Raw genomic sequence first — 27420 nt, 5'->3', positions numbered from 1 at the left:
ATTTAGACGGCTAAAACAAACCAAAAATCATAGTGGGTAATTTGTTCATTATCGGTTGTTTTTATTATTATTTTTGTCTCAGCTTACAGAAGCCGGGCCATTGGGCCTAATAAAAAAAATGACTTATTTTTTGTTCTTATTTAATTCTTTTTCACATTTGCTAGTTTTTCATCAATTTTTTTTTGTGAATTATTGCTTCGTCGTGATTAGAGGAATCTAAAAAGTAAAAAATTAATATTGAAATTGAATTTTTTAAATAAGACGAAAAAATGTGAATAGTGTAATTTTTTGTAAACCTATTAAGAAGATTGTTCTTGTTCCAATGTTGATTCATACAGTTGGTGAACGAGATACATGATTAAGCCAAATACATAGTCTTAAATTTCACTTGCGCTAACCGGCAGATGAGCGTGTTATGAAAGTTATGAATTCTAAAAGAATTTTGTCATCGTACACAATGATTGCAATATACTGTACATGATTGCCAGTGGTGACCGACATTGAGGGTGCTCAAGAATGTAGAGGGACAGGGGCACAACTGTTAGTTTTTTGCCCATGAAATAGGTCCAATATTTTGGCCCAATTGTTTTGTTTTGGGAAGCCCAATATTACTAGGTTTTTATTGGGAACAAAATGGGGTTTTTTGTTTTTTCGCTAGATGGTTCCAGAACTTGTGAGAGAGAAGAAAAAAAGAAACAGAGAGGTGCACCGTGTGTGACTGTGTGTTGGTGATCTCGGTGGAGATAGAAAAGGGAGTGCATCAGTGTGTTCTCGGTGGAAAAGGGGAAGCTATAGGGCAGCCATTGGTCCTCTCAACTGAAGCAAATTTGTGGCAGCTTGTTGACGACATTTGGGGCTGTTTTGATCTCAGTTTCGGGCTTTCATTTTCAGCCGTGTTGGAGAGTATTAGGTAAGATCTTTCCATTTTGGTTGTAGGTTGTTGGATATGGTGTTTGTGAGATCTTTGATCTCTTTATAAACCCTTGTAAACCTTTGGTGATAGTGGAAATTACTCTCTTTCCTGTGAACGTACCCAAGTTTGGAAAACCACGTAATATTGGTTGTTCTCGTTGTTCCTTGTTTATTGCGTATTTAATTTTTCGATTACGCTTCCGTTTGCGGGTGGGATTGATTAGGGGAAATAATCCCAACAACAACGGCAGCAATAGAGCAATTTATGAAAGTCCTTATGCAGTTGGGGAAATAATCCCAACAACGGCAGGAATAGAGCAATTTATGAAAGTCCTTATGCAGTTGGAGGATGCTTTTGCCAAATGTGGCAAGGGAAAGAACTTCTTCAGCATTGACACCATTGATCTAGTAGCTCGATATAGCTCTCGGAAGCTTCTTGGGTTGGTTGAGAGCGTTGGAAATGATGGCGGATATAGAGCTACTCGACGAAACCAAAACACCGGGTCTATTCGGATGGGTCAAGAGGTTTTGTTCAAATGCTGCTACGAAGGATGTCATTCTAAATGCTACGAAGGATGTCATTCTGAAAGCAGAGAAGCTTGCAGAGCCTGTCAACTTGATGGCTGCCAGAGCTAAAGCACAGTAATTTTCCAATTCGGTTTTCATTAGTTTCCCATTCTGTCGTCAACATGTCAATATTTTGGGCTGCTTGCATTCTTAGATTGCTACCTTCCCTCTTGCCCAAAAATAGGATGGAAGAAATCTAAAAAAGTAGTTTTTTGTCTTTTTTTATGTTTTTTTTTTGGTAAACTATGTGCATTAGATAAAATTAGGAAACATACAAGAGTCTTGGGTATGAAACCCCACAAGCGTCATCGTGTAGTTGCGAATTAATACAAGTTGGAGCAATATCTAAAATACGAAAATCTAAAATAGGATTACAAGCCATGTTGGCTAAAGCATCAACACATTTGTTTCAATTTTGGTTTCTTTCCCTTTTGAGATTTTTAATTAAGTAATTTTTCTTGTTTATAAAGGTTAATGACAATAATTAAATTGTTTTCGTTAAATGACATTTTTGTTGATATACGTGAAAAAAATCGCCTAGTTAAAAATCAGTGAAAACGTAGAGTTGTTTTTTTTTGTCACGGGATTCAAAAACTGTCGATAGCCCTGAAACGACAAATGCCCACAACATGACTCAAACCTTGGTCTCCCACAAGGTGAGAATCAGGAAATGCCAACTGAGTTAGAGCCATTTGGCTTGAAAATATAGACTTTAGGGTGAGTTCTCCTAAACTCATTACTCCTTCCGTCCCTTTTTTTGTGTCCAGTATTCCATTTTGGACTATCCATTAATAAGTGTTCATTTTGTAAAGTTAGGGGGTAAAAGTTGGTGTATTGTCTATTTGTCCTTAAAAGTAGATTTCATTTTGAAAATTTAGTGAGTAAAAGTGTAATAATGATGGATAAGTATGGAAAGTGGAGAAAAAAGTTGATGTGAAAGGTGTAATGATGATGTCTTTTTAATAAGTTGGAGTTACGAAACAGAACACTTAAAAAGGGACGGAGGGAGTAAAAAATAAGTTGTTTTTTCTTTATTTAATTATTATTTTTGAATATGTTAGTTTTGTGTCAAATTTTTGTGGATTATTAATTCGTCTCGACAAGAGGAATCAGAAATGTAATTTTTTTTACTTTTACCCAAATATTTTAGGAAATAACCACTTTTTAGCAAAATAAATCAAATAAGCTGACTTATTCTCTTAAAAGTGGTTATTTCTCAAAATATTTGGGCAAAAGTAAAAAAAATTACTTTTCCGATTAGACGAATCAATAATCCACAAAAATTTGGCGCAAAAGTAACAAATGCAAAAAAAATTTAAACAAAGACAAAACAAACTTATTTTGTAATAAGTTTAGGAGAACTCACCCTTCTCATTTCCGAAAGGGTAATATGTACTCATTTTTTAAGAATGCAATTTGAAATTCAAAAATTATGTGCTTTCGCAAATAATTTTCTTATCAATATGAATTTTATTTGATAGATTTCATTGAGATCTTTTATACAATGCAAAAAAAATTGAAAAATTATTTTTCATTTACATTATTTTTGAGTTTGAAAATGTGAAATAAGTACTTATTTTTTAAGAAGGTATTCTGAAACGAGGCTAGTCCACTAAAATGCACCAATATATCGCAATAACAACAGCTAAGTTCTACTAAGGAAATTTTGGATTTTTTTTTCCAATTTTTTCTTATTCAATTTTTTTTTTTTTGTGTTTGTCACTTTTGTGGCTCACTTTTTTAGTTTTTCAATTGGTCTCGTCAAGACGAATTGAAATGTAAAATACTTTACCAAAATATTTTTAAAAATATCGAAGTTTAAGCTCAAAAAATCGGCTTTATTTTGAATATTTTAAAAAATATTTAGGTAAAATTTATAATTTTTATTTTTATCGAAGCACAAGAAATTTTTTTGAATAAGAACAAATTAAGAAAAAAAAGCTCAAAAAGCTCAGTAGAAGTCAACTTTGCGATAACAGGACAATATAGTTCTATTCATCTTCGTTTTCCAAAATATCATGACGCATTCAATGACGCAGGGGGCTCCTTCCAATGGAAGTATCTAGAAACAATTAATTTTATGTAGCACCGTAGCATTTCTGCAAACAATAATATCTAGAAAATTGTGGTCGGGACCTTCTGTAGCAACATAGTCAAAGTCAACAAAAGCCTTCTTCTTCTGCAAGCCAAAAGGCTCTATATAAATTATCACTAGCCCCTCCTCTACGTTCATACCCATTTGTACAAAACAACCTTTTTACTCTTTACAAACAGCCCCCTGTTACTTCCAGACACCCGTATCAATGGCACCGATCGACGTGATGGTTCTAGGCGCAGCGCCCAGCCCGTATGTGAATCGGGTTCAGATTGCCCTCAACTTGAAACACGTCGACTACGAGTTTCTCCAGGAGACGTTTGGATCCAAGAGTGAACTACTGCTGAAATCGAACCCGGTTCATAAGAAAATCCCAGTTATGATTCATGGGGGAAAACCCATTTGTGAGTCACTTATCATTGTGCAGTACATTGACGAGGTGTGGACCGATGGCCCGGGTATTCTTGCTTCGGATCCGTACGATCGGGCCATGGCCCGATTCTGGGCTGCCTATGTTGATGAAAAGGTATGCTTCTGGTCTGATTTTTGACTCAATAAGTCTAAGAACACATATTTAGTTTTTAGAACACAATTTTAGTCAAAACTGTGTTCGGACTTCGGAGATGTATTTTAAAGTTATGTTCGTAACATTGGTCTTTCTGTTATTGTCTTTCCATAAGTTAGCCCCTCCCTAGTGAACATTGGATTAATCGAGGTGCATAAGTTGGTTCGAATTAATAAAGAAGCTAAAATCAAAGAGCCAAGAGGTCCTTAAGAAAAGAGTAGAAATCTGTATAAATTTGTTGGAAACCTATTGAGAAGATTGTTCAAACGTTGATTCAAACAGGTGAATGAGGAGTACATGATTACGATAAATACAGAGTCTTAAGTTACTTGCACTAACCAGCACCATCTTACCTTATTGTGCAGTGGTGGCCGACACTGAGGGGGGTTCGAAATGCGGAGGGAGACGAGGCAAAAGCAGCAGCACTAGAGCAAGTTATGGAAGGGTTGATGCTGTTGGAGGATGCTTTTGTCAAATGTGGCAAAGGGAAGGACTTCTTCGGTGGTGACACAATCGGGTACCTCGATATAGCCCTCGGGAGTTTCTTGGGGTGGCTGAGAGCGTCTGAGAAGATGGCCAATATAAAGCTGCTCGATGAAACCAAGACCCCTGGGCTGTTTGGATGGGCTGAGAGGTTTGGTTCGAATGCTGCTGTGAAGGATGTCATCCCGGAAACAGAGAAGCTCGTGGAGCTTGTCAAGATGATGGCTGCCAGAGCTAAAGCCGAGTAATTCCCCAATTTGGTTGTCACCAAGTCATTAAATTGGGCTGCTTAGATTGCTCAACTTGGTCTCTCTGTTTGTTTTTTTTTTTTTTTTTTTTTTTTTTTTTTTCACTTATGGTTTGTTGTTTGTTTGGAGTTTTGTAATTTAATAAACAGTCTTGTTTTTTTTTTTTTTTTGATCCGAATTATAAACAGTCTGAAAAGCATAAGCTGCACATTTTCTCTTACAACAAATAAAATAGTGAAAGACGTGTATCACTATCATGACTGTGAAATATCCTTTTCTGACATTAAGGGCACTTCCAAAGATCTATTGAAACGGAATACTTGTGGTGTCTGAACCGTAGTCACATAACGCATATGGCGGGAGTGGGAGGCCACTATGACAGCGTCTTCAAAAAACATCTAAAATTATTATTGAAATTTGCTTGAGCAAAGATTAAGAGCAGGAGCGTAGAGCAAAAATTAAGAATGGGCGCTGCCCCTCAGAAGGGTGGGAGCATCTTCAAAAAATATCTAAAACTACAAAACTTAGGTCTGATCACAACCCTCTAACAAATAACCATTACTATTTGGTATGAGTTACATCAAAAAATGAAAACAGCTCTGTTTCAAAGGTTTGCATGAACTGCTGCTTCATAAGTGCTCGCGTCATGCGTCGTCCTTGTTCTTGATGGTTGAAATCTCCTTGGAGCATTCTTGTCAAATGCTCTTAAAGTAAACTAATTGTCATCCCATTTTAAGGCACTTTGGCAGTATTTCGAGTGGCATCTTGATGTGTTGATAGTATGGGTCTTAACTTCAAGCGGAGCCTTCGACAAAGGAGAAGACGGTCCGGCGAGTTCTCCTCAACTTATCTTAAAATAAGTTTGTTTTGTCCTTATTTAAATTTTTTTCGCATTTGTTAGTTTTGCACAAAAATTTTGTGAATTATTGATTCGTTTTAATGAGTGGAATCGGAAAAATAAAATTTTTTACTTTTACCAAAATATTTTTAAAAATAACCATTTTTTAAGAAAATAGGTAAGCTTATTTGACTTATTTTGGTAATGACAATGTTTTTGGTGATTTGTTTGATATCAATTTTCTGTTTCATCAAATTGGGCTACTACCTGCATTCATGTTCCAATGACATAAGAATTCTACAAAACTCTCTACACATTAAGGCTCTGCTTCTATCGATGTGGATTTTAAATGCTCCAATTTGATGTTATTATTCAATGAGAATAGCCCAATTTAGACGGCTAAAACAAACCAAAAATCATAAGTAATTTGTTCATTATCGGCTATTTTTATTATTATTTTTGTCTCAGCTAACATAAGCCGGGCCATTGGGCCTTATAAGAAAAATGACTTATTTTTTTATCCTTAATTAATTCTTTTTCACATTTGTTAGTTTTTTGTCATTTTTTTTGTGGATTATTGTTTCGTCATGATGAGAGGAATCTAAAAAGTAAAAAATTAAGATCGAAATCGAATTTTTTGAATAAAAATGAAAAAAAATGTAAACATGAGTGCAATTTTTTGGTAAACCTATTAAGAAGATTGTTGTCGTTCCAATGTTGATTCATACAGTTGGTGAACGAGATACATGATTAAGCCAAATACACAGTCTTAAATTTCACTTGCCCTAACGGGCAGATGAGCTTGTTATGAAAGTTATGAATTCTAAAGGAATTTTGTCATCGTACACAATGATTGCAATGTACTGTACATGATTGCGCAGTGGTGACCGACACTAAGGGAGCTCAAGAATGTAGAGGGACAAGACACAACAAAGGTAGCAATAGAGCAATTTATGAAAGCCTTCATGCAGTTGGAGGATGCTTTTGCCAAATGTGGCAAAGGAAAGGACTTCTTCAGCATTGACACCATCGATCGAGTAGCTCGATATAGCTCTCGGAAGCTTCTTGGGTTGGCTGAGAGCGTTGGAAATGATGGTGGATATAGATCGAGCTGCTCGACGAAACCAAAACACCAGGTCTATTCGGATGGGCCGAGAGGTTTTGTTCAAATGGTGCTACGAAGGATGTCATTATGAAAGCAGAGAAGCTTGAGGAGCCTGTCAACTTGATGGCTGCCAGAGCTAAAGCACAGTAATTTTCCAATTCGGTTTTCAATTGTTTCCCATTCTGTCGTCAACATGTCAATAAGCTTGCATTACCTTCCTTCTTGCCCAAAAATGGGATGAAAGAAATCTAAAAAATTAGCTTTTTGTCTTTTTATGTTTCTTTTTCAATTTTGGTTTCTTTCCCTTTTGAGATTTTTAATTAATTAATTTTTCTTGTTTATAGAAGGTTAATGACACTAATTAATTTGTTTTCGTTAAATGAAATTTTTGTTGGTATACGTGAAAAAAATCACCTGGCCAAAAATCATTGAAAACATAGAGTTGTTTTTTTTGCCATGGGATTCAAAAACAGTCCATAGCCTTGAAACCATAAACGCTCAGCACATGACTCAAACTTTGGTCTCCCGTAAGGTGAGAATCAGGAAATGCCAACTGAATTAGAGCCAATTAGCTTGAAAATGTAGACTTTAGGGTCAGTTCTCCTAAACTTATTAAATTTTTTTTTTTTTTTGCATTTGTTAGTTTTGTGCCAAATTTTTGTAGATTATTAATTCGTCTCGATGAGAGGAATCAGAAAAATAATTTAGCTAACTTATTTTCTTAAAAAGTGGTTATTTCCCAAAATATTTGGGTAAAAGTAAAAAAAAATTACTTTTCCGATTAGACGAATCAATAATCCACAAAAATTTGGCACAAAAGTAACAAATGCAAAAAAATTCAAATAAGGACAAAACAAACTTATTTTGTAATAAGTTTAGGAGAACTTACCCTTAGTCAACTAAAATGCACCAATATGTCGCAATAACAACAGCTAAGTTCTACTAAGGATTTTTTGGGTTTTTTATTTCTAATTTTTTCTTATTCAATTTTTTTTTTTGTGTTTGTCACTTTTGTGCCTCACTTTTTTAATTTTTCAATTCGTCTCGTCAAGACAAATTAGAAAAGTACTTTACCAAAATATTTTTAAATATATCTAAGATAAACATCAAAAAATAGGCTTTATCTTGAATATTTTAAAAAATATTCGATAAAATTCATAATTTTTATTTTTATCGACGCACAAGAAATTTTTTGAATAAGAACAAATTAAGAAAAAAAACTCAGTAGAACTCAACCTGCAAATAACAGGACAATGCAGTCCTATTCATCTTGCTTTTCCAAAATCACCATGACGCATTCAATGACGCAGGGGGCTCCTTCCAATGGTTGTATCTAGAAACAATTAATTCTATGTAGCACAGTAGCATTTCTGCAAACAATAAAGAAAATTGTGGTCGGGATCGTCTGTAGCACCTTAGTCAAAGTCAACAAAAGCCTTCTTCTTCTGCAAGCCAAAACGCTCTATTTAAATTACCAATAGCAGCCACTTCTTTACATTCATTACACCCATTACTACAAAACCACCTTTTAATCCTCTTTACAAATAGCCCCCTGTTACTTCAAGACCCAGATCAATGGCTCCGAGCGACGTGAAGGTTCTGGGCGCGGCGCCGAGCCCGTATGTGAACCGGGTTCAGATCGCCCTCAATTTGAAACATGTCGACTACGAGTTTCTCGAGGAGACGTTTGGGTCCAAGAGTGAGCTACTGTTGAAATCGAACCCGGTTCACAAGAAAATCCCGGTTATGATTCATGGGGGAAAACCCATTTGTGAGTCACTTATCATTGTGCAGTACATTGACGAGGTGTGGACCGATGGCCCGAGTATTCTCGCTTCGGATCCGTACGATCAGGCCATGGCCCGGTTCTGGGCTGCCTATGTTGATGAGAAGGTATGCTTCTGATCTGATTTTTGACTCAATAAGTCTAAGAACACATATATAGTTTTTAGAACACAATTGTAGTCAAAACTGTGTTCGGACATCGAAGATGTATTTTAAAGTTATGTTGTAACATTGGTCTTTTTGATATTGTCTTTCCATAAGTTAGCCCCTCACTGATAGACATTGGATTAATCGAGGTGCATAAGCTAGTTCGAGTTAATAAAGAAGCTAAAATCAAAGAGCCAAGAGGTCCTTAAGAAAAAAGTAGAAATCTGTATAAATTTGTTGGAAACCTATTGAGAAGATTGTTCAAACGTTGATTCAAACAGGTGAATGAGGAGTACGTGATTACGATAAATACAGAGTCTTAAGTTTCACTTGCACTAAACAACACAATCTTACCTTATTGTGCAGTGGTGGCCGACACTCTGGGGGGTTCGGAACTTGGAGGAAGACGAGGCAAAAGCGGCAGCACTAGAGCAAGTTATGGAAGGGACGATGCTGTTGGAGGATGCTTTTGTCAAATGTGGCAAAGGGAAGGACTTCTTCGGTGGTGACACAATCGGGTACCTCGATATAGCCCTTGGGAGCTTCTTGGGGTGGGTGAGAGCGTCCGAGAAGATGGCCAATATAAAGCTGCTCGATGAAACCAAGACCCCTGGGCTGTTTGGATGGGCCGAGAGGTTTGGTTCAAATGCTGCTGTGAAGGATGTTATTCCGGAAACAGAGAGGCTTGTGGAGCTTCTCAAGATGTTAGCTGCCAGAGCTAAAGCTCAGTAATTTCCCCAATTAGGTTGTCACCAAGTCAATAATTTGGGCCATGTAGATTGCTCAAGTTGGTCTCTTTTTCTTTGTTTTTCTTTTCGATTTCTTTTTGTTTTGGTTCGGAGTTTTGTAATTCAATAAGCAGTATTGTTATTAGCAATTTTTGGAGTTGCTTTATAGCTTTTTCGTTTTGCTATTCAGAGAGTTTGTGCCAGAGTGCTGTTTTCATTTTTTGATGTAACTCATACCAAATAGAAAATGGTTATTTTTTATAGGGTTGTGATTAGACCTTTGTAGTAGTTTTAGATGTTTTCCGATGACGCCCCTGCCCTCTTGAGGGGCAGCACCTCCCCTCCCGTTCTTGATTCTCGCTTTACGCTTCCGTTCTCAATCTTTACTCTAGCGAATTTCAACAGTTTTAGATGTTTTTTGAAGACGCTTTCATACTGACATCCCACCCCCACGTATGTGTTATGTGATTAATTAGGTTGAGACACCACAACAAGTCCTTGGTCAATAGATCTTTGTAAGCACCCTTAGATTTACGTGATTTTTTTTGGATTAATTTTTCATCTCGACGAGACGAGTCTAAAAAGTATAAAAATATGACCAAAAGCTAAAAAAAGTTCACTAAAGATGAAAAAACTATCAAACAACTGTCTTTTGGAGTTTAAGTGTCATCTTATTTGAATTATTCAACATCAGTCCATATTTTTATATTTTTCCAATTCGTCTCGTCAAAATGAACGATTAATCCCTAAAATTACGTAAAAAAATTAAACAAAAAGTTGCGAAAAATAAAAAATACCGAAATAAGTTCCAAGATTTATAAGTTTAAAAGAACACAGCCTAAGAAACATGCATGTTGTTCTGATGGATAAATAAATGCACAGATATCAGGAGATATTCAAATGGTTCTCTTATTTGTTCTTATAGAGTCATAGCCGTGCAATATGCCTTGCAGCTTATGCTTATCTATCAGTTTCAAAGGTTTGCATGAACAGCTGCTTCATAAGTGTTAGACTTAATCTCACATCGCTCGTCTAAGTCACTCAAATTTAATTAATAAAATCTAGAGGTTACTCCAACTACTGCTAATTGGTTTTAGATTAAAACCCTCTAAGAAATCTAACAATAAGTGCTCTTGCCATGCATTGTCCTTGTTCTTGAATTTGATGTTTGAAATCTCGGCAAAGCATTCTTGTCAAATGCACTCAAACTAATTGTCATCCAACATTCGCGTCATGACAATTTTTAGGCTCTTTGTTATGGCGATCTTGCCCGACTCCTATTTAGTTTCTTGGACATAGTATCTAGTTTCTATATATTTGTGCTTCTCTGTGCAATTCCAAAATTTTGTTTTGTTTGTGTAGAATTTCTGAGACGAGCAAGATGAAAGAGCAAAGAATGCAGCGATGAATCAATGGTTCGGATTTAAAAAAAAACTCTTCAAGTGAATAATTTTTTTAAAATACGGACCGTTCAAAATACTTTTGACGTGTGCGATTGAGCGCCGTAAAATATATTCACGGCTTTGGCCGTAAAAAAGTTTTTCTATTTGTTGAGAGGGGAGGTTTAAGGTTACAAGTTTACTCGTGTTGTTTGAATTTATATGGAAATTAGATACTCAGTTTAGGAGAAGACTACAATACACACCCCTTAAAAGGGTGTACCATATACACCTATTTTATTCGCTGAAACAAACGGGTGTGATTGTGCGGCTTCATGAATGACTTATTTGCGGCTCCTCCGTGAATAAGTCATTCTCTTAGTTGATTCGATTTAGAAAGAAAAGAAAGATCACATAAGTCTCTCTGAACTTTGGTACATAGTTTTATCTGTGTAGTAGTTATTTTCTTTGTTGACTTACCAACTATTTTGCAGGCTAGAAGGCAAAGTAGCACGGGCGGCACAAGCGGTATTGGCGAGACTACTGCCAAGCTCTTCGCTCGACACGGTGCCAAGATTATCATCGCTGATGTCCAAGACGACCATGGATGGGCAGTTTGCAAGGACATTGGCACGGATGAAAATGTTGCTTATGTTCATTGCAACGTGACTGCTGACCATGATGTTAAAAATGCGGTTGACACAGCCATGTCATAGTATGGAAAGCTCGACATAATGTACAATAATGCCGGTATTCCCGGAAAATTGGACTTCACAATCCAAGGCTTGGATTACGAAGACTTGAAAAAGGTTTTCGATGTGAACGTCTACGGCGCTTTCTTGGGGGCCAAACATGCCGCTAGTGTTATGATTCTGGCAAAGAAAGGTGTGATTCTCTTTACGGCGAGCCTTGGCAAAGTGCTTGCGGGCACATCGCCGCACTCGTACGCGGCGTCAAAGTACGCGGTGGTTGGGCTCACGAAGAACTTGCGTGTAGAGTTAGGGCAGCATGGGATAAGGGTGAACTGTATTTCCCCCGGTGCACTTCCCACTCCATTGCTAAGTAATGCATTTGGAATGGAGAAAAGCACGTTTGAAGGGCTGCTTTGTAAGGCGGCGAATCTAAAAGGGGTAGTGCCAACGGCAGAGGACGTGGCAGTGGCGGCCGTGTTTCTGGGGAGCGACGAGTCGAAGTACTTGAGCGGGATTAACCTTGTGGTCGATGGAGGTTACAGCACCACCAATCAGCATTTCTTCTTGCTACTCCATAGCCAAATGTCTTGAATTTTGTAGTACTGCAATAATTCCTTACCAATTTGTTTGTTTGTTTTTTTTGGAATGTTGATGTTGTCTGGGTTACGAAACCCATACATGATTTAAAGCGTGATTTCCTTTATATGTTTGCCTTGTTATGCGTTAAATTATCCAGGGTGTGAAAATTCAATACTCCCGGAGTATATGAACAGTATACTTCCTTCTCTCACATAACATATATGTCTCCCGTATGGGCCCCATATGTTATGAAGGGAGTGTACTGTTTATATACTCCGGGAGTATTGAATAATATTCGGTGAAGTTTCTACATCATTGTCAGAAAATAATAATATGGTATCATGAGGAATATCTTCTTTTCTTTCTTTATTATTATTTTTTTTTTAAGAAAAGAGAGCCATTTAATTAATAATAAGTCTAGGTACAATACACCATCTACTACATTTTTTATGGGATTCATTTCGGGTCCCACAAAAAATACAGAAAAATATTCATAAATTTTAAAATAATATTTTAGGGGGCCCTGTAAAAAATCAGCTCTAACGGATATTGATAAGTATTATTTCTAGATTTGTAGGAGCGAAAATGCTAAACTGCGTAGTTTCGAACATATGAACCTAGAAATCATATTTACCGATATCCATTAGAGCTAATTTTTTATAAGGCCTCATAAAATATTATTTTAAAATTTTTGGATATTTTTTTATATTTTTGTGAAATCCTGAATAGACTTCACAAAAAATGTAGTGGATGATGTAGTGGTTTGGTATAGTGTATATAGCATCTCTCTTCTCTTTAATTAACTAGTAAGGGTACAAGTGCAAAGCTCTTCCTATTACTTCATTTATGATATAGCATATGCGATGGGATCAAAACATAATACTCTCTCTGTCCTTTAAAAGTCCCACAGTGTAAATTCAACTTTTTATTGAGACATCATTATTATACTCTAAAAGTTAACTTTTCTTACATAGCCTTTATGGAGGTATCATCATTACATTTTTACTCGTAAATTTTTCAAAATGAAATCTATTTTAGTGGCAAAATGGAAATTATACTTTTATCCACTACTTTATAAAATGTACACTTATTAAGGGACAGTTCAAAATGAAATACTGGACTATAAAAAAGGAGAGCAATTTTGTTCACCCTCGCGAGGGTATGCTCATTCCGTATCCCAATTTGCTAATCAAAACTGTACAATTTTTCTAGATTCATTTGTTAGGAGATCATGATAAAATTCAGCTCAACCTTATATCGGAACCGCTTATTTTATTTTGATTCCTTTGTTACAATTAAAATTTTCAGTCAAGAATTTGAAAGAAAATAAACAAAATACTAGATGAAGTACTTACCGATATTCAATTGAGCTGAATTTTATCATGATGTCCGGTTTTGATCAGCAAATTGGTCCAATTGGAGTTAACAAAATCAACCCCTGCAAAACCTCTCTCCTCTTGCAAACCTCCACTTTTTTTTTTCCATCCACCTACAATCGGCCCTGCATTTGAAAATCTGGCTTCAAGCCCAGCAACACTCTCGGCCACAAAGCTCCTTTGATCCGGTCCTCTTGGACTCTTGCAGCGGAATCATTGGGCAATGTTTGATGGGCTATCACCAGCCAAGCAACACTTCTGGGATAGGTTCGAAGTTAGGGTCGTCGATGCTTCTTCAATCTTAAAAATATTAGAAGGTCAAAATAACACAGCACACCATACTTTGAGTAATTTCTCAATGCAGGTGCTTGATGGAGAAGTTCACAATGGTGAAGATTAATCAAGACTGCAGAGAAGCGCGACACTCTCTCAATCCTTAGGCCTAATTTCTTTTCATGTTGCACCTAGCATGCTATTGTTTCAACAGTTGGTGAATGAGATACATGATTAAGCCAAATACGCATTCTTAACTTTCACTTGCACGAATCAGTAGATGAACTTGTTATGAAAGTTATGAATTCTAAAGTTTTGCCACATACACAATATGATTGCAGTGTACTTGTACATGATTGTGCAGTAGTGGTCGACATTGTAACGACTCTAATTCTCTCTCTCTCCACAATTCATGCCGAACCAACACCACTTCTGCTCCCCATTTTTTTTCGGCTGCACACCTTATCCTTCCCCAAAACCAGCCACCACCTACATCACGTCCCCTTCATAACCGACTCCCTCATCAGCATTACCACCGTCCCTCTCTCTCCACTCTTCTCTATAATACCCTCTCTTGCCCTCCAAAAATATATCAGATTACAAACACACCACTGAAAATCCAAACACACCACACACCACTGAAAATCTAGAGAAGAAGAGAAGGAGGAAGAGAGATTTTCGAGCTCCAACAATGGTGGTTTGAGTGAGAGTAAAAATGGGTTTCGATCCTACACTTGTTCGAGCACCCATTTCGACTGCCCATCTTCTAGAACGACCCCGAGCACCTCTAAACGAATCCTCAATCATCCTAAGTTAGCGCCGACGTCCTGTTGCTCCGTAGTCTTGCCCGATTTTATTTTTTTCCGAAGCCGTCCAAAACTGTCCGGAATACCGTTAACCGCTTTTTTCGGTCGGGACCGAGGTAGGATAATCGAATCCCTACTCTCCCCTAAGTATATTTGTACTCCTATATGTTAGTTTTAATGCTTAGAAGTATCGAGAATCGAATTCCATGTTGAAACGGAAAAGAACAAAACCAATACTCTGTTTTTTCTTTTCTTTTCCTCCTGCGTAATCTGTTTCTTCAGTTTTGAAATTGTATGCTATTATTACACTATTAACCCTAAACTTTGTATGCTTGCGGATTTAATTCCAAATTGTTTTATTGCTTTTATAAGTTGACCTGAATTATGGTTTTTACTCTACTGTATACACTTGTCTTGTTAAATACATGGTATTAACCTTTCATGCTAACAAATGTCAAATATATGGTGTAACTATTTCAATCCAGATTGGATAAGATGTTATTCATTTTTTTTATGTTATTCATTTTTAAAAAAATAAATAAAAATGGTGAAGTCCTATAAAGAAAACATAACATTTTACTTAAGAGAAATATGTATAAACAGTACATACTTAATAAACTTATTACTCCCAGCCTATGTAAAAACCAGTATACTTTCTATATAAGCAAGTTAAGAATTAACATTAAGAATTAGGGTTGCCCCTTTAACATAATCACAGCAACCTATGGACACGTAACATTTTGTAGACTACCGAATTACCTTGAGATTACAAAATTCCTAATTGAACCCTTACCGAAATAAAATTTGTTAACACCTGTTCAATAAGATTTACGCTAACTCAAAAGACATCGGCCCAATCCTAACATCTACGTGTTTATTTACTCGCACTTATATATTGCTATGCTTGTGTCCAAATTGAAATGTATGATGTTATTGGATGAGTCGTTTATGAAATTTTCATGTTGTACGTGTTAGCGCGGACTTAGGTTCACTGGGTGGTTACGAGCAGTGACTCACGTAGACGGTGTTAAGTAAATGAAAAAAATGGTAAAGTGTTAAGGTGTGAGATTGTGGATTGTGATTTGAGCCATGGCTATGGCAAGGGTAACCAATGGGGCCCTGTGTTGAAATGGGTAACCAATGGGGCCTTGTATTGAGAGATGTTGTGACGCTAATGTATAATGCGTCATGGAAAAATTTACTTCTTTCGTTCAAGAGGGAATAGGTCCCATGAGACGGTTATAGTTAGTGGTAGGTGATGTCCGACCCTAATGTACGATGCGTCATGGGATGACTCGATCCTCCTGTTATGGTCTTCAGTGAGAACATGCTAGATATATAATTTAGGTGAACTCACCTAGGATCCTGGTACAGGATAAGCAAGAGGAAGGGTGAACCCATGAGACGGTTGTAGTTAGTGGATGTGGGAGGAAAAGGATCTCGTGGAGAGAATCCTTAGATATCATGTAAGTTGATGGATAGTAAAGAAAAAGGTTGATGTGCTATTATTCTGTACCTTCTGTATGTTGTCAATTTTATATCGTCGAACTGCTAACTGTAGAATAAGGGGTTAGTAGGGTTGGAAATATCTACTGAGTTTCAAAACTCATTATGGTGCCGTTGGGCTAGCGTTTTATGCCAGGTAATCAAGAGACCGAAGAGCAGAATCGTCTTCAAGATGATCAGTATCAGGGTGAGGACCTCCCAGCTAAGGAATGGGAGTTTGTCGAGCCTTGGATACCCTATCCTTAGAAGCTCTGTTAATTTAAAGTATTGTTATTTGAATTTCCAAAAGTGTTATCACATTTTTCAAACTCTGTTTTTATTTCATTGGGTTGTAAGACAATTAAGTTGTTTTGAATTCGGTATTTGATCGAGATTTTCGCTGCTAAACTCTGTTTAATAAAATTTTATTTCTTAAATCAGTTTTATGGATTATTAAATCAATTAGAAATGATTTAATTAACGTGTCCGAAAATCAGGGCGTTACAGACATTGAGGGGGCTCAGGAATGTAGAGGGAGAGGAGACGACGACAACAACAACAGAGCAATTTATGAAAGCCCTCATGCAATTGGAGGATGCTTTTTCCAAATGTAGCAAAGGGTAGGACTTCTTCAGTGGTGACACCAAATCTAATGCTATTTTCAATACATTATTTTTGTACATTGAAATGATTCTAGTCTAATACATTACATTTATTTTTTCTTTGGACTACTTCAACTGTCACGTGCTTATTTTTTACTTGGGAAAGAAATTGAGAAATGAGAATATAAAATAACCGATTTTTTATCAAATCAAATCAAAATTATTAAGATTATAAGTTTCTATACATGAATAATTATCAATAATATTCAAAATCAAGTATATACAAAATAAAAATTTTAAATCTTGAAACCTCGAGAGCCGGGCTCCGGACCCAACATAGCTCCGCCCCTTGCTAGCCTCCCTCTCGCCCAAATGAAATGGGGTGAAAGAAATCTAAGTATTAGCTTTTTGTCTTTTTATGTTTCTTTTTCAATTTTGGTTTGTTTTCCTTTGGAGATTTTTAATGAAGTAATTTTTCTTTCATACAGGTTAATGACAATAATTAGATTGTTTCTGTTAAATGACACTTTTCTAAAAGCTTTAAAACTAAGAGAACAAAAGCCAATTGAACGCTTGCCACTTTTTCAATTTCGGACGAATTTACCCCACGATTATTGGGCCTCTCTTCGTAAGTGGATGTCCTCAGTTGTAATTTCACCTGTTTTCCAATGGGGCACACGTGGTGCGTTAAAGAAGAGAGCATACCTGGGTTTCCAGAAGTCTCCATCTTCTCTCTGAGAAGTACACCGCTCTTGCTCCCGTCGCAGACCGAGCAGCCTCTCTCTCTCCTGCGATCCGTGTACACGATTCCATGCCCACACTATCTCTCTCTCTCTCTGCGATCTTTCTTCGGTTGAATTCCAAGCAGAATGGCCAAGCATTTGGTCCATTGCTTTGCTAGATGGGAGGAAGAAGGGACGGTGAATCTTCCTGTTGGTCCAAAAGCAACCCAAGAGGGGGGTGAATTGGGTTTCTCACTGACTTATAGCAATTTAAAAAACTAAGAGCACGACAAAAACAAATCAGCACAGCAGCAGGATTAAATTGACTCAACACAATCAGTAACACTTAAACTAAACAAATTGAGCAAGCTCAAAGCATAGCAGAAACAGAAAACTAGTCAACTGATTTTTAGGGCTTTTATATGAGAACTAAATCAACTAAATATGCAACCTAATTTAACCCAAGATTGATTTCAGAGATATAACAGTTTATTCAAGCAAAAGAGATATGCAAAACAGAAAGTAAAGGAGTAAGGGAAAGAGAAATCAAACACGAGGATTTTATAGTGGTTCGGTCCGCAACTTCACGGCCTACTCCACTCCCTAAGTGTCCTACTCGGGAATTGTTGCACTATCTCCAATAGTCGTTACAAACCTCTAGCTTCGCGGGTGTTAGAGAACCTTACAACGAGCGATTACTCCGTATCCACTCCCAACTAGTCCGGCTATAGTTACACCTAAACCCAAATGATTTTTTCTACCCAAAAATCACTCACAAAAAAATGGTTCAATCTCAGAGACAATGGTGTAAGAATCCCTTTTACAATATGATTCAACGATAACACTCAAACTAGTGTAGATGTTCAAGATGTAAACATATGGATGACTAACAGATTTTTTCAAGTAAGAGCTCACTGCAATTTTTTTTTCTTCAGAGATGTGTTGTGTCCAGCTGCTTTCTTTTTCTTCTCCTTTTTATCTTCAAGACCCAGTTGAACGTTGAACAAATTTCTCTTAGCCGTTGCATAGAATAAGCTCTTGCCTTATTTGCTTCTCCCTTCAATCTCTATATTCCAGCAATCAAATATCCTCTTTCCTTTCAAAGCTTTTCCACCCGTTTGTCAATAGGAAGAGATTTTCCTTAATCTCTCTCCTTCTTCAATTCTCTTATCTATTGGAGATAGCAATTTTGAGGAAGAAAATTGCTCAATTTCTGCTTTTGATAGACCCGAAACCCCTGTTTCTCGCATCCCCTCTTCCTTCTTGTTTACATCGCCTGTTTCTTTCTTTTCAACGTAGAAGACCAGAGAAGACTAGGTTAGGAAAATGATTCCCTGTGAAAAGAACATCTTTTAAGCTTTTAGACAAAAGAATTACTTCTAAGACCCTTCAAAATCAAGAAATAATATAATTAGCCCAACAATAATATATCTCACCAATGATGCCCAATTTACTAATGTAATTCTAACTGATCGTGTTTGTTATCATCAAAATCAAGAACCTTGGGGCTAACACTTCCCAAATCGATGGGTTCGACGGCGAGGAAGATGAGAACGATGAAGATGGATGATCGACCTGGGTTCTCATTGCAGGTACCAAACTCCCTCCTTAATAAAACCCATACCCAGCATGCTTGGGGTTGAGTTTTTTCCCATTTTGTCTTCAATAGCTTGATCTAAAGATAGGAAAGTGTCTCATTCTCAGATAGAGAAAGCCATGTCTCTGCCTCAATCAGCGCCAACCTCACGTCGTACAAACACAGCGTCGACCTCAGGACACGACATTATCTCTCGGCCTCACTGGTACCCATCCACATCTCTCTCTCTCTCTCTCTCTCTCTCTCTCTCTCTCTCTCTCTGTTGCTCACTAATAAAGTCTCTCTTTAACCAAATCACTGTATTGAATTACGTATTCGCCTATTCGGGATCATTTGGGCACTTCTTTCACAACTTTTGCGTGCAATTTTGTGTGGGTGATCCTTGCTCTACAATTTTGTCGATGTTCTTTGTCCTTGTAGTGATCAGTTTTGTGCGGTTGGCTCTGGAGCTTTGTGTGGTTACGAGTTTTTGTGTCCTTGTTTTGGCTTTGGCCTTTGTTTTTGTTTGTTTGAGCTTTGTAAAATGTACAGTTCACCCAAAAACATATGCGTGCACCTGCATAGATACATGCCGATTTGAGTCAAACTTGCAGTTCTTAGATGAATAGCCTCTAATCAAGTCTGTTGATCCAATGAGGACTGATAAAATTATTATACACTTTTAGTTTTGGCTTTTTAGGTTGTGTTCGAACAGTTGACTTCTTCTCCTTGGAACAATACGCTTTTAATGATATACTACAGCTTGGTAGTTGAAGGTATGTGAGTAGTTGAAGTGATTGCTTGGGACAGGAAATTCTTATGATGCAGTCTTTTGCTATTTTCAATGTCATTAATTTGGTTTCAATTGATTTCATAGTTTGATATTCGAGACACGGATTATCTGGGAATTATACTTTCCATATATGTTCTTCCATAGAGGTGTCTCCCTGGGACGAGATGTAACTGCTTAAACTAAAGAGTCTTTTTCTTTATTGTTGGTATAGCTAAGAGTCTGTTTGATCAATTCCTTGACATGTTGTGTTTTCATAGCTTATTATAAAAAGGTGTGTTTATGTCATGAATTTTAGCCTCTAACCTCATTCGTGTAGAGGCATAAATTCACTTAGTGGAGGATGTAAGGATTTCGGTGGAAATTGTTCAGTTGTATAAATATGGGAAACAGTTTTAAGTTTTAATTTTATTGACTTCATGGTTTGCAGCAATAATTCGAAAGGCTTAAGCTAAGCTTTGGTCAAAGTACCCTGATTGCATTTTTTCTCCTTTTTTCACATCCTTTTTAAGGTAAGTAGAACCAGGGGCCTTGACCCAGGGAATTTTTGTTTTATTTTATTGTGTTCATCATAGCTATCTAGCCAATGAATGCTCAGATCTCTGAAACAACCAATATTTACAGTTTGTTGATTAGAAATTTTGTCTCTGAAAGTGTGGAAAGGGTGTTTGTTTGTTTAAGATTTGGGTATTACTCAATTATGGTTTGCATTTTTATGATATGACTTGAGATAAACATTTCGATTTCCTTAATGGTATATAGGGCTTTTTGTCTATGGCCTTTTTTGTATACAGGCAGGCAGCATTCCCTTAATGCCTTCTATTAATATAATTATTTACTTATAAAAAAAAAACATTCTTCAACCATTAATTTGTCCGTATTAGTGGTGTGGTCATCCCTTTCTTTTGTACAAATTTCCCTGGAATCTTTCCATTTATTTGTCTGACACTTCTTTGTAAGAAAATTATAATCTATCGTATTTCTTTACAGATTTGACATCTTCAAGAGAAAAACGACGGTGTTGTGATTTGAGAGGAACGAGACCTTCAAATGGCGTAGGCAAAGTCCAAGGGAAAAGACAAATTAATCTCTGCAAGTAAGGGAAAAAAAGATGCATTTCCAGTGGTATGATTCTTTACCCATTATTTCTTTTTAGTTTCAATATATCTTGAAAAGAGAAATGGCAATATTGCGCTTCGAGAGGAACGCGGTCTGAATCTGAATTTCTAGATGTATTCTCTTGATTTAATCTCTTTTTTAAAAAAGTTGTTGTTCTGACCCTTTTCCTGAATATCTAGATTGTGGAGTGTAGTAGTTGCAACCCTTTTCTTGGATGTATTCTCATAGGTCTTTGCTAGAGGAGTAGATGTAGATACTGTAGTATTGATGGCTGCGAGAGCCTCCAGGGTGGAAAACCGAGATGCAATGGACACTGCTATTGTAGGAACATTGAGCTATTGTAGGAGCATTGATCGATCTGAAAAGGGGCATCTTGATCGATTAGTATATGAACTTTATATTACATAAGGTTGCAGTAGCTGAAAACAATGCACTTAAATTATCAATTGGATCTTCCATTGGATGATTTGGTGACCATTTCTTCTCTTAATGTGTACTTCTATATTTCCCCCGCATGATTTGTGCTGAACATAAGGCAAGGGCTGGCATTTAATCTCGCACACAATAAATCAGAAATAAAGCGGAGAGTTCATGCTGTGATTGACAAGTTTGTAGAGCGATTGTGGTTTCCAAAAAGAGTTAAGTTACCATTGAAATCGAGTTAAAAACAACCGTTGTATCCAAAAAAAATTTGGAAAACTAGAGCTTGATACTTCATTTAGGCTGCGGTTAGAATGCGTTAGATTTTAGATGGAGTTAAGTTAAAAATTGCTGCAATTCAAACAATGGAGTTCAACCATGAGGCTTCCAGTTCTAGGTAATGGAAGATGCACAGTGCAGGTTTCCCCAATATTGTTGCCAAATGCTATTAGTTAAACATGGGCTTGTGCCACTTTTCCCTTTCATAACTGGTAAGAAGTTTAAATATTTACTCGCATTTCATTTCCTTGTCATTCTATGATTTCTATCTTATGGAGTTGTTTGATGCAAAGTGCCATATTTTTTTGTCACAAACTGCAACAAGTGGATAGCAAATCTGTTGCCATGTAGAACTTCCAATCGAACAAACTTTACTTTGATGCTAGCCCTTTCATCATAAATTCTAGGTACTTGTGTATATATAAAGCCCTTGATCAAACTTATGCAGATTGCTTTTGCTAGACTCGTCTGCTTTTACCATGGCTCCCAACAAATTGATTAAACCAAATATGCGTAAAACTATGACCCACCTAAACAAAGAAGACTACTTATTCAAGTGTGGGTGCCTTTGTTTTGAACAAGGACATCCACAATTGAGAGGTAAAAAGCAATAGCTAGATGGATGGCATATTCATTAGTGTCCATATTTAGTTGTCAATAAAGTGTTCGATACATCGTGGACGATAGTGAGTGTTGTTTTCATCTTTATCTAATAGTAGCTGTTGTGATTTAGTTGACAAGATTCCTTTGTTTTTGTGGCACTGATGGTACCTAGAAAATTCATTTTCGCAAGAGAACTATCACCCTGGCAAACCAGTTATAAATAACTAACGATACGTATATAACGAATAGTAGAAGATTTATCTTTCTCCCCTACGTTTTAAATGTGCTAGATCAAGTTTTGTGTCCTGCTTTTGATGCGTCATCACCCCAAACTTCCCTCCCATTTTCCCTTAAGCATGTTGTAATGTGACATTGGGACAAAAGATAGATATCATGCAACAAATACACAATTTGGGAAAGTAAACAGAGGTAGAACAATGGAATTTCGCCATACAATTTGCTCTTGGAGCTAATTTCGATCTTATCCTTTTCAGGTATGATGGGTGATTGTATGGGTTAACGGCAGGATTATAATCACCCTTTGATGCTGTCCTTGGCATAGATTAGTAGTTTGCTTGCTGAAGCAATAAGCCTTTACACTCTTAAGTTGACCATTGATTATGAGCTTCAATTGATTCTATGTATTGTTTTCTACCTTTAATCGTTGGCTAAGAATTTTAGTTAAGTGTCAAATGAAATAGTATACATTGGGTTCTCTCCACTTGCATGAAGACTTTTCGATGGTTTGGAGTCGAAAACTTCCATATTGTCCCACCTCTAATTGTGTGGACGCTGATTCGGCAACTTTAGTGGAAGTGTGGCGTCTCTTCAGCCTTTGAGATGGGATAAGACCTTTGGTCTTATATGCGTCAAGTCGTTGACATTCTCACATATTGCACTGTTGTTTATTTTGTAAGATATTTGTTCTGCTACAAAACGTCATATTCGATTGTAGGTTAACTGCCTTAGCATTTGAGTTTGCTCCTATCTTTCAGTTCAGTTCAGTTCAAGCTGCGAAAACAGGCTCTAAAGGAGTGCTTCCTTCATCCTTGGTCTGGTCTCTATTTCTTTTGCTTCTTCTGTGCTATCACCCCATGTTTAAAACCAATCTACCCTCTTGGCTAAAAGAAATGCTTCTGCTGTCTATTCCTATTCACAACGAATTTTCATATTTTTGGATTTGAAAACTGATAATTGGTATTCACAGAGACTTACGTTTACCTCAATGTACATGCCTAAAATCTTCCTCGAACCTACTACTACATCACGGGCACAAATTTCACAGGCACGAGACTCCGCGTGTTAGCACGCGCGCATCACCTAGTTTTAATATATGTGAGAAGAATGACCTGACTAAAAACTAGTGTAAACATAGACCTTTTTTTTTTTTGCCACACGTTATACATTAGTGGGAGTTAAGGGAGTTTATTGTTATTTGGACATTAAGGTCTTTTGGGTGCTGGGCTTTGTCCCTCGGGTTTTCTCATTGGTTGGCATAATCAAGGGCTTGGGTCTCGGATATACACTTGTTGCTCTTCTCCTGTTCCCTTTGGTTTTTGTTTTTACATTCAAAGATTAATAAAATCTTTTTCGCCTTTAAAAAAATAAGGCGAGAGTTAGCAAGTTAGTGTACAAGGGATTCAGAGGCTGTTCATAGCCCTGAAACCACAAACGCCAATGACAAGGCTCGAATCCTGGTCTCCCACAAGGAGAGAAGCAATAGATGCCAACTGGGCTAGAACCCATTGAATTGAAAATATAGACTTTAGTCCACTAATTAGTGAAAATGCACCAATATATCATGATTACAACAACTAAGTTCCGCTAAGGAATTTTTGGGCTTTTTCTAGTTTTGTCTGTCTTTAATTTTCTTTAATTTTTTTTTTTCGCGTTTGTCAATTTTGTGCCTCATTTTTTTAGTTTTTCATTTACTCAAATATTTTTGAAAATATCCTAGATAAATTCCAAAAAGCCAAAAAATTCGGCCTTATTTTGAATATTTTAAAAAACATTTGGATAAAAATCATAATTGTTATTTTAAATTTAAAAATTACAAATAAATATTTAATTTTAAGAACCCTTAAAGCGGAACATACCATAATTCAGTAGGAGTAGAACTCCAACCTGAGCTCATCTTCCTTTTCCAAAATCACCGTGACGCATTCAATGACGCAGGGGACTCCTTCCAATGGAAGTGTCTAGAAATTCTATGTAGCACCATTGCATATTAGCATTTCTGCAAACAATAATAGTATCTAGAAAACTGTGGTCGCGACCTTCTGTAGCACCATAGTCAAAGTCAACAAAAGCCTTCTTCCTCTGCAAGCCAAAAGGCTCTATATAAATTACCAATAGCAGCCACTCCTTTACATTCACCATACCCATTACTACAAAACCCCCTTTTAATACTCATTACAAACAGCCCGCTGTTACTTCAAGACACCCGTATAAATGGCACCGAGCGACGTGAAGGTTCTGGGTGCGGCGCCCAGCCCGTACGTGAACCGGGTTCAGATCGCCCTCAACTTGAAACACGTCGACTACGAGTTTCTTGTGGAGGTATTTGGGTCCAAGAGTGAGTTGCTACTGAAATCGAATCCGGTTCATAAGAAAGTCCCGGTCATGATTCATGGGGGGAAACCCATTTGCGAGTCCCTTATTATTGTGCAGTACATTGACGAGGTGTGGACCGATGGCCCGGGTATTCTCCCTACGGATCCGTACGATCGGGCCATGGCCCGATTCTGGGGTGCTTATGTTGATGATAAGGTATGCTTCTGATCTGATTTTCGACAGAATAAGTCTGAAAACATGTACACTTTTTAGAACACAATCGTAGTCATAACTGTGTTTTAAAGTTATGTTCGTAATATTGCTCTTTTTAATATTGTCTTTTCAAAAGTTAGCCCCTCAATGGTGGACATTGGATTGATGGAGGTGCATAAGCTGGTTCGAATAAAAAAAAAAGTTAAAAAATAAGCTGGCATCTCGATATTAGGTATATAGTTAGTAGCTCCTTGATTAATACAAAACACTTTTTTCAGCTTATGCTCACTTTGATCAAAACTCAGTTTAATTTTGCATTGATTTAAATTTGTGTTTAATTTTGCATTGATTTAAAATTTGTTTGGGGCGTGGGGGGGTTGGGGTGGGGTGGGGTGGGGGTTGTTGAATATCCGAGCATGGAGGGGCAGCTCTAGTGAGCAAGACTACAAGAGGCTGTTGAAGATTTGTATTTCCTCACATGTTTCATAAGGGAGGATCTTAGTCAGAGGAGAAATCTTCTGAGATTGGCTTCACATCTCCTTCGGCCCACTTGTTTGACAAATGAAGATTTATGGATATCTCTTCCATAAATGCAGAGCCAGCCAAGAGAGAATTCTCTTGATTTGTACCAACCATCTTCACCTATAAATACCTTTGTAATCTGATATTGTAAAGCATCAGAGAGAGAGTAGCATTTGAGTGGGGTTTGGGTATACACTTGGGGTTTGGTGAGTGATTTGTAAATCTCCTCCATTATAGTGAAATCCGCTGCCCGTGGAGCAGGCGATTGCCGAACCACGTAAATATTGTCTCTCTGTGTTTGTTTGAGTTGTGTGTGAGTTCTGAGTTTTGGGGTTTTTCCTAACAGAGGCTTTGTTCGGTTAACTTTTTAATATTAGTTTTAGTTTAGTTTTCAATCATTATTCTATTTTTTTTCTCCGATCATTACCCTATTTTTCCAATTATTACTTTCTCATCTCTCTCCGATCATTACTCATATCATCAATCATTACTTTATTTCTCTCTCCACCCACTACCAAAACTAAACTAAATTAAACTCTCAATCATTAATCTTTTTCATTTATAGCAAGAAGATTGTTCAAACATTGATTGATTACATAAATACAGAGAGTCTTAATTTTCAGTTGCACTAAACAACAGATGAGCATTTTTATTTTATTTTATGAAACTTCTGTTTTCTAAAGGAGTTTTCACATAGTACGTACCCATGGACTGTAACGTATCTTACCTCATTGTGCAGTGGTGGCCGACACTGAGGGGGATTTGGAAAGCAGAGGGAGACGAGGCAAAAGCGGTAGCACTAGAGCAATTTATGGAAGGGATGATGCTGTTGGAGGATGCTTTTGTCAAATGTGGCAAAGGGAAGGACTTCTTTGGTGGTGACACAATCGGGTACCTCGATATAGCCCTCGGGAGCTTCTTGGGGTGGGTTAGAGCTATCGAGAAGATGGCCAATATAATGCTGCTCGATGAAACCAAGACCCCTGGGCTATTTGGATGGGCCGAGAGGTTTGGTTCGAATGTTGCTGTGAAAGATGTCATTCGGGAAACCGAGAAGCTTGTGGAGTATGCAAAGATGATTGTTGCCAGATCAAAAGCCCAGTAATTTCCCCAATTAGGTTGTCATCAAGTCAATAATTTTGGCCGCGTAGATTGCTCAAGTTGGTCTCTTTTTTTGTTTTGTTTTTCTTTTAAATTTTGCTTTTTTTTTTTATTCGGAGTTTTGTAATTCAATAAATGGTCATGTTAGTAGCAGTTTTTGGAGTTGCTTTATAGCTTTTTCGTTTTGTTATTCAGAGAGTATGTGCTTGTTATTCAGAGAGTATGTGCCAGAGTGCTGTTTTCATTTTTTGATGTAACTCATACCAAATAGTAATGGTTATCTGTTAGAGGGTTGTGATCAAACCTAAGTTTAGTAGTTTTAGATATTTTTTGAAGATGCTCCCGCCCTTCTGAGGGGCAGCACCTCCCCTCTCCTCCCGTTCTCAATTCTCGCTCTACGTTTTCGCTCTCAATCTTTGCTCAAACAAATTTTAATTAATAGTTTTAGATGTTTTTTGAAGACGCTGTCATAGTGGCCTTCCGCTCCCGCCATATGCGTTATGTTACTTAAGGTTCGGACACCACAAGTAATCCTTGTCAATAGATCTTTGGAAGTGCCCTTAATGTCAGAAAAGCATATTTCACAGAGTCACGATAGTGATACACGTCTTTCACTAGTTAATTCTTGAATTCATTAGTTGTAAGAAACATGTTGTAGCTTATGCTTATCTATCAGTTTCAAAGGTTTGCCCAAAGGTTTGCATGAACTGCTGCTTTATAAACAGGGATGGAGCTAGGGAGGGGCCAGTAGAGATGGTCGTCCTTGAAAAAAATAATTGTACTATAGTATTTAAAAAAAAAAAAATTTCTATGAAAGTAAATAGGCTCGCCCCCCTCTGGTATTTTGAAAAAAAAAA

At 37.1% G+C, this 27420-nt stretch overlaps 4 protein-coding genes, 1 long non-coding RNA gene and 1 pseudogene across 8 annotated transcripts; 5 read left to right on the top strand and 1 right to left on the bottom strand.

Annotated features, from left to right (window-relative positions):
- Positions 1-3684: 3684 nt before the first annotated feature.
- On the top strand, positions 3685-5034 carry LOC131310361 (glutathione S-transferase U17-like). Its single transcript, XM_058337346.1, has 2 exons — positions 3685-4100; positions 4505-5034. The coding sequence occupies exons 1-2, from the start codon at positions 3783-3785 to the stop codon at positions 4868-4870; spliced, it is 684 nt and encodes a 227-aa protein (XP_058193329.1). The 5' UTR covers positions 3685-3782; the 3' UTR covers positions 4871-5034.
- A 3262-nt stretch (positions 5035-8296) lies between these two features.
- On the top strand, positions 8297-9779 carry LOC131310365 (glutathione S-transferase U17-like). Its single transcript, XM_058337349.1, has 2 exons — positions 8297-8706; positions 9112-9779. Exons 1-2 carry the CDS (start codon positions 8389-8391, stop codon positions 9475-9477), a joined length of 684 nt encoding a protein of 227 aa, XP_058193332.1. The 5' UTR covers positions 8297-8388; the 3' UTR covers positions 9478-9779.
- A 1501-nt stretch (positions 9780-11280) lies between these two features.
- On the top strand, positions 11281-12375 carry LOC131309370 (short chain aldehyde dehydrogenase 1-like; annotated as a pseudogene).
- Positions 12376-13016: 641 nt separating this feature from the next.
- On the bottom strand, positions 13017-19059 carry LOC131310372 (uncharacterized). Its single transcript, XM_058337358.1, has 3 exons — positions 18901-19059; positions 17371-17595; positions 13017-13757 (listed from the first exon to the last, which is right to left on the bottom strand). Exons 1-3 carry the CDS (start codon positions 18972-18974, stop codon positions 13613-13615), a joined length of 444 nt encoding a protein of 147 aa, XP_058193341.1. The 5' UTR covers positions 18975-19059; the 3' UTR covers positions 13017-13612.
- LOC131310374 (uncharacterized) lies at positions 18877-23148 on the top strand. Of its 4 annotated transcripts, none has more exons than XR_009195195.1 (4): positions 18877-18979; positions 19092-19189; positions 20744-20878; positions 22669-23148. It is a non-coding gene; the product is annotated as an uncharacterized LOC131310374 (long non-coding RNA). The 4 variants fall into 4 exon arrangements; XR_009195197.1 differs by having other exon boundaries at positions 18892-18979; positions 21101-23148; XR_009195196.1 differs by having other exon boundaries at positions 18892-18979; positions 20744-21978.
- Positions 23149-23561: 413 nt separating this feature from the next.
- On the top strand, positions 23562-26867 carry LOC131310360 (glutathione S-transferase U17-like). Its single transcript, XM_058337345.1, has 2 exons — positions 23562-24943; positions 26202-26867. The coding sequence occupies exons 1-2, from the start codon at positions 24626-24628 to the stop codon at positions 26565-26567; spliced, it is 684 nt and encodes a 227-aa protein (XP_058193328.1). The 5' UTR covers positions 23562-24625; the 3' UTR covers positions 26568-26867.
- Positions 26868-27420: the final 553 nt, after the last annotated feature.

The sequence above is a fragment of the Rhododendron vialii genome, chromosome 12a (genome assembly GCF_030253575.1).
Source record: "Rhododendron vialii isolate Sample 1 chromosome 12a, ASM3025357v1".
Lineage (NCBI taxonomy): Eukaryota > Viridiplantae > Streptophyta > Magnoliopsida > Ericales > Ericaceae > Rhododendron > Rhododendron vialii.
The sequence above is the reverse complement of the archived record's forward strand: the minus strand, read 5'-3'. Positions and strand labels throughout refer to the sequence as shown.